Source organism: Mustela putorius, unplaced genomic scaffold (assembly GCF_011764305.1).
Source record: "Mustela putorius furo isolate JIRA1106 unplaced genomic scaffold, ASM1176430v1.1 tig00000460_pilon_pilon_pilon, whole genome shotgun sequence".
NCBI classification, from domain to species: domain Eukaryota; kingdom Metazoa; phylum Chordata; class Mammalia; order Carnivora; family Mustelidae; genus Mustela; species Mustela putorius.
Window position 1 is genome coordinate 20,827,552 of NW_025421389.1, and position 7,265 is coordinate 20,834,816.

Sequence of the window (7,265 nt, forward strand, 5' to 3'; positions counted from 1 at the left end):
CTTAATTTCAGCTAAGGTAAGATCTTAGGCTAAAGCCAAAGGTAATTTATTTTTCAAAAATCAACATTTATTACATCTGGCTAAATTTTTTTTTTAAAGATTTATGTATTTGAGGGACACTTGGGTGGCTCTGTGGGTTAAAGCCTCCACCTTTTAAGCTCAGGTCGTGATCCCAGGGTCGTGATCCCAGGGTCCTAGGATAGAGCCCTACATCCGGCTCTCTGCTCCATGGGGAGCCTGCTTCCTCCTCTCTCTCTGCCTACCTGTGATCTCTGTCTGTCAAATAAATAAATAAAATCTTAAAAAAAAAAAAAGATTTATGTATTTGCGAGAGAGAGGGCACAAGCAGTAGGGAGCAAGAGGAAGAGGGAGAGAGAGTCCCAAGCTGACTCCACAATGAGCACAGAGCCTGAACAGGGCTCAATCTCAGGACACCATCATGACCCAAGCAGAAACCAAGGGCTGGACACAACCAACCGCACCACCTAGGCTCCTCCACTTAAAACTTATGCTACCACTGTGTATCAACTTTACAAATCTGAAATAAGGACATGATATAGCTACAAAACAAAAACCCACACACAACATTTATGTACTGATATGTGCAATTTACTCTGAAATGCATTTAAAAAAAAAAAAGAGAGAGAGAGGCTTGGCTGGCTAGATGATTAAATGAGTGATGGAACAATCATAGTGAAATGTTACAGAATCTAACTACTCCTCATACAGGTGTTCACTGTGAAGTTGTTTCAGCTTTTCTGGATGTTTGAAAAATTTGGAGTGCCTGGGTAGCTCAGTCTAAGCGTCTGCCTTCAGTTCAGATCATGATCCTAGGGTCCTGGGATCAAGCCCCACATCTGGCTCCCTGCTCAGCAGGAAGCCCGCTTTTCTCTCTCCCACTCCCCCAGCTTGTGTTCCTGCTCTTGCTATCTCTCTGTCAAATAAATTTTTAAAATATATTTTTTTAATTAAAATTTATAATACAATGTTGAGGAAAAATCAACTTTCAGAAGTTTTATTTTATTATTATTTTTCTTTTTCTAGGTAGGTTCCACATCCCAATGTGGGGCTTGAATTCACCACGCAAGACTGAGTCATATGCTCTACCGACTGAGTCAGCCAGGTATCCCAACTTTCAGAAGTTTTCACGCAACTTTCAGATCCAAGAAATCTTACAAAATGTCACCCTATTTGGACAATTCCACTGTCCAGGGATCTCTCTGTAAAGGAATAAGACCCAAAAACATTACACAGAAATAATACTTAGTAACTTTTAAGACTCAACAGAGCAGAATGTACCTAGTTTTTCTCCAGAATACACCAATCTGGGTATCTGGGTCAAGTCCCATATAATCTTTTAAAAATGCATATTTATACATGACACAACTGTATGTATATGCACAGATATCCAAATGACATGCAAAACATATTTTATGTTTATCACTTAACACCTAGGGCTTTACCATCTCTCAGTTATCAATGAACTAAAAATATTAAGTTTAAGAACTTTTCAACAAACAAGATTTTTGTAAAGATTATATCCACTTTATATAATACAAGGGTTTAATTTTGCTATTAAAATTATAATATCCTCCAAAATTTACTACAAATACAACCAGGATGTAAACAGAAAAGGAATTTAAAAATCACCATCCAAATACTGAGACTCCTAGTGGAAATGAACAAAGGAGTTTTTGGAAAGTTTATGTCCAACAGTAAAGTTTTATGAGGCAAACAGTCTAGATGCAATTTGCCTTAAGCTGAAAACAAAAACCTTTCAGTGGTTGAAAGACCACCATTCCATCTAGAAAGGTTGTCAGCTGGGGCGTTTGGATGGCTCAGTGGGTTAAAGCCTCTGCCTTCGGCACAGGTCATGATCTCAGGGTCCTGGGATTGAGCCCTGCACCCGGCTCTCTGCTCGGTGGGGAGCCTGCTTCCACCTCTCTCTGCCTGCCTCTTTGCCTACTTGTGATCTCTGTCTGTCAAATAAGTCAAATCTTTAAAAAGAAAAAAATAGGGGGGGGGGTGTCAGCAGAACTTAGTAAGACCGGCACCAAATTACACGTCATCTCAAGTATGTAGGAAGATGCTTTAAATCAACTATTAATCTATTAACTAGAAAATAAGAAAATCCTTCAAAAGATTGAAAGGCATAAAGTACACTAAAAAAATAAATTACTGGCTCATTTGAAACCAAAGGATTTCTCCTACTTCATAGATACCCGCAAATTGTGATGAAGCAAGATTTCGTGGAGTCACCACTGTGTTTTGTCGGTCCCATCCTCACACACATTAATTTTTCCCCCTCTACCACAGATGAGAACACAAAGATCCCGAATGTGAAGGCAAGTAACAGGTCCCCCGGTATAATCCCTTCTTACTCCTCCTCCTCCTCTCTGAGACTTCTGAGAACGATATGCCAACAACACATCTGACTTCACCAGAACCCTAAGTTCCCTGAAAACAGAAAGCCCATGTTCTCTAGGACTCGCTCACCTTTTCCCAACGCTCCATACACCGCAGATACTAACACTGACAAACGGACACACCTAAGTTCTGTAGTAGTGGAAGGTTTCAGGGACACCTGGGTCCTACAGATTCGTGTCAGAAGTTACTCCTTCCTGTTCTACGCCTCCTTTCGAACTTTCCTCTATTTCCCCCTTCCGAGCAAACAAAAGAAGCCCCGAACACCAATGGATCTGGATTTCGAGTATCCCGGGCCTACCAAACACCGGGGATGAGCGGAGAGCTGATTCCCTAAGACAGGGAGCCCCCCCACCCCCACAAGAGAAGCCCAATCGGCCGAGCCCGGCGCCCATAAAACCCGCTGGACACTAGCGCCGAAGTGCGAGGTCTGCAGCGCGAGGGTCCAAGCCACACCACCAAGAGGTTCTCGAACAGCAAACACCCCGGGCCCAGCAGAGGAGGGTGCCCAGTTGGGTAGGGGCGGGGTGGGGAAGGGGTGTGGGAGCAACGGGAGAGGGACTGCAGACAGGTCCCTCGGATCTCCCGGGAGGTCGGACACAGGGCGGGGAAGGCCACACTGCTTGCCGATCCCTGAGGGAAGCGCCCGGCTCCAGGCCCTCGGGGCGGGACTCCTCGTCTCCAGCACCAGGCCGTCCGGCAGGCAGAGCGGACGACCGAAGCCAGATCCTCGGAATTCGGCCTGGCTCGGGTCTTACCATGGTGAGGACGGTGGGGGGTTCACCCGCGCTTCCCGCTCCACTGGGGCTGGAGTCAGGGGAAGGGGAGCACCGGCCGCTCCAGACCTGCTGCCCCCCTGTCAAGAGCCGCTACCGCTTTGCCTTCTGCCAAGATGGCGGCCTCGAGCCACGTCTCCAACCGGAAATGGCGCGGGTCAAAGGGCGGAAGGCGGGACTCCGTGGGGTGGGGAATGTGTCGGTACCCGGCTGCTGGGCAGGTTTTGCCGACGAGGTACGGGGGCTCGCCCTATAGCGGTGGGACCTCATGTTGCTGTCTTTTCACCGTCTGTAATCACCTTCGTTTAATTAGTGACGGTTTACAGTTTATAAAGCTCTCATAGCCACTATATCACTTAATCTACAAACAAACTGCTGTGCCTAAGGGACTAGTATCCAGAATATATAAAGAACTCTTAGAACTCAACAATAAAAAGGTAATTTTAGGATGACTGGGTGGCTCAGTGGGTTAAGCGGTTAAGCCTCTGACTCTGGCTAAGGCCATAATGAAAGCCCACTGTGGGGCTTCCCACTGAGCAGGGTGTCTGCTTGTCTCTCTCTGCCCTTTCCCTACTCTTTCTCTCTCTCTCAAAAAAAAAAAAAAAAAAAAAAAAAAAAAAAAAGCTAATTTGAAATTGGGCAAAATAGGAATGTCTGGCTGGCTGGCTGAGTCTGTAGAGTATGTGACTCTTGATTTTATGGTCCTAAGTACAAGCCCCATGCTGGTTGTAGACATTGCATACATACATACACACATATTAAATAAATAAATGAATAAATGGGTAAAATAACGTGTCTCCAAAGAAAGTATACAAATAACCAAAAAGCACATGAAAAGATAGATGCTCAACATCCTTAGTTCTTTGGGAAATGCAAATCAAAACCACAATGAGATACCACTTCAAACCCAATAGGATGGCTATAATAATAAGTGTTGGTGAGGATTTGGAGAAATTAAAACCCTCTCACAATGCTGGTGGAAATGTAAAATAGTGCAGATGTTTGGAAAAACAGTGGGCAGTTTTTCAAAAATTAAACATAGTTTCCATATGACCTATCAATTTCACTCCTTGGTATATATCCAAGAGAATTAAAAACATATGTTTATACAGGGGCACCTGGCTGACTCAGTCAGAAGAGTATGTGACTCAGGTGGTGAGTTTGAGCCCATGCTGCATGTAGAGATGACTTATAAATAATCTTTTAAAAAACATATGTTCATACAAAATTTTTACAATGATGTTCCTAGAAACATTATTCATAATAGCCAAAAAAGTGAAAACAATGCAAATGTCCATCAATAGATGAATGGAAGACAAAATGTGGTATATCTGTACAGTAGAGTATCAGTCATAAAAAGATACTGATACATGATAAACATGGATTGTCCTTGAAAATATTATGTTAAGTGAAGGAAGGCAGTCATGAAAGACCATATCTTATATGGGAGGACTTGCTCTGAAACTGTTCATTTCATTTATGTGAACTGTCCACAGTAGGCAAATCCATAAAATAGGAAATAAAGCTTCAAGTCACTAGGAGAGGGAAGGAATGGGGAGTAAGATTTGTTTTTTGAAGTGAAGAAAATGTTCTGCAATTAGAGGTGAGGGTTGCACAACTTTGTTACTATACTAAAAAACCACAGATTATACACTTTAAAAGAGTGAATTTTTATGGTTTATATCTTTTTTTTTTAAAGATTTTTAGGGTGTCTGGGTGGCTCAGTCGTTAAGTGTCTGCCTTCGACTCGGGTCATGATCCCAGAGTCCCAGAATTGAGCCCCACATTGGGCTCCCTGCTCTGTGGGAAGCCTGCTGCTCTCTTTCCCACTCCCCCTGCTTGTGTTCCCTCTCTTGCTGTGTCTCTCTCTATCAAATAAATAAAATCTTTAAAATAAAATAAAATTAAAAATAAAGATTTTATTTTTAAATAAACGTAGGGTTTGAACTCACAACCCGGAGATCAAGAGTCATATGCTCTACCAACAGAGCCAGGTAGGTGCTCCTAGACTGAGCCAGGAAGGTGCTCCTAAATTCTATACCTTAAAAAAAAAAAAAAAAGAGGATATTTTATAGATGAAGAAGATGATGACAAGTTTAAGAAATTTACACGGGGTGCCTGAGTGGCTCAGTCAGTTAAGTGTCCACCTTCAGCTCAGGTCATGATCCCAGGGTCCTGGATTTGACCCTGCATTGGGCTCCCTGATCACTGGGGAGTCTGCTTCTCCCTCTCCCTCTGTCCAGCTCACACACCCTCTCTCTTGCTCTCTCTCAAATAAATAAATAAAATCTTTATTTTTTTTAAGTTTTTATTTATTTTTTTGACAGAGATCACAAGTAGGCAGAGAGGCAATTGGTGGGGGGAAGCAGGCTCCCTGCTCAGCAGAGAGTGGGGATGGGGGCTCGAGCCCAGGACCCTGGGATCATGACCTGAGCCAAAGGCAGAGGCTTTAACCCACTGAGCCACCCAGGCTCCCCATTAATAAAATCTTTAAAAAAAAGAAATTTACTCAAAGTTCTAAGCCAGTTTATAATGGAAATAAAACTCAGATCCAGTTTTCTGATTCTGTTGGCAATTCTCCAAAGCCAAAAGTCAGACTTTGAATAGACCTGATTAAGCAGTTCTTTCTGACATCCTATATCATTTCATCCCTCACCATTGGCTCAACTCTATAGCACTCACCCACTGCTGAAATGGATAAACAGCATTCTTTTACTGAGTGTTTATTTTGTGTCAGGTACTTTATACGTTATCTCTAACCCTTTACAACAATCCAGATAAGGACACCGAGGATCAAAGAAGTTAAACACCCCTCCAAACTCAAACAGTCTGTGAATGGTAGGGCCAGGATTCAAAGCCAGCTTTTCTCCTGATGACACTGTCTCTTTTTATCTTTTGTATATTCCTTAACGCTTACTGAACACTTAAAATGAGCCAGGCATTACTCTAAAGTAATGCATTATCTCATTCATGGATTATCTCATTAGTTCCCCTACAAAACTCGCTCCTGCCATTCACGATGACAAAAGAAAGGGTGGTTAAGGGGAACAAGGTGGTCCCAGCCCCTGCTGTAGTGAAGAAGCAGGAGGCCAAGAAGGTGATCAATCCCGTTTGAGAAAAGGCCCAATAATTTTGGCATTGGACAGGACATCCCATCCAAAAGGGACCTCACCTGCTTTGTCAAATGGGACCACTACCTCCGGCTGCAGCAGCAAAGGGTTGCTCTGTAAAGGTCTACAAGCGCCTCCTGTGATTAACAGGTTCACCCAGGTGTTAGGCCACCAAACAGCCACTCAATTGCTTAAGCGGGCCCACAAATACAGACCAGAGACAAAGCAAGGAAGAAGCAGAGATTGTTGGCTGGGGCTGAGAAGAAAGCTGTCAGCAAAGCGAATGTCCCCACTAAGAGGCTGATTGTTCTTTGAGCTGGGGTTAACACTGTCACCACCTTGGTGGAAAACAGGAAGTCTCAGCTGTTAGTGATTGCATATGGTGTGGATCCCGTTGAGCTGGCTGTCTTCCTGCCTGCCCTGTGTCATAGGATGGGGGTTCCCGGCTAGCATTATCAAGGGGAAGGCCAGGCTGGGGCATCTGGTGCACAGGAAGACCTGCACCACTATTGCCTTCACACAGGTTAACTCAGAAGACAAAGGATTCTGGCTAAGCTGGTGGAAGCCGTCAGGACAAATGACATTGACAGATACGACGAGATCTGCCGACACTTGGGAGGCACCATCCAGGGTGCAAAGTCGGTGGCTTACATTGCCAACTTAGAAAAGGCAAAGGCTAAAGAACTAGCCACCAAACTAGGCTAAGTGGATGCTTTTGAATTTTCTGTACATAAAAGTAACAAAAAGTTGTCTTTCAGTGAGCATCCAAAAAAAAAAAATCGTCACTAGAATTCTCGGAAAAAGGTACCACCAATATCTCTATTTTACAGGTGGGGAAACCAAGACATAAAGAGGAAACCTAGGGGCATCTGGCTGCCTCAGCTGGGTAAGCATCCGACTCTTGATCTCAGCTCAGGGCTTGACCCAGGGTGGTGAGTGCAAGCCCCAGTTGGGC

General features: G+C 43.9%; 1 protein-coding gene across 1 annotated transcript in view; it reads right to left on the minus strand.

Annotated features, from left to right (window-relative positions):
* The window catches only part of ARCN1 (archain 1), a 29,726-nt gene extending 26,381 nt beyond the window's left edge, over window positions 1-3,345 (minus strand). The window contains exon 1 of the mRNA XM_004749957.3: window positions 3,183-3,345. Coding sequence (XP_004750014.1) covers window positions 3,183-3,185 — 3 coding nt within the window. The 5' untranslated portion in view covers window positions 3,186-3,345. The remainder of the gene's footprint in view (window positions 1-3,182) is intronic.
* Window positions 3,346-7,265: the final 3,920 nt, after the last annotated feature.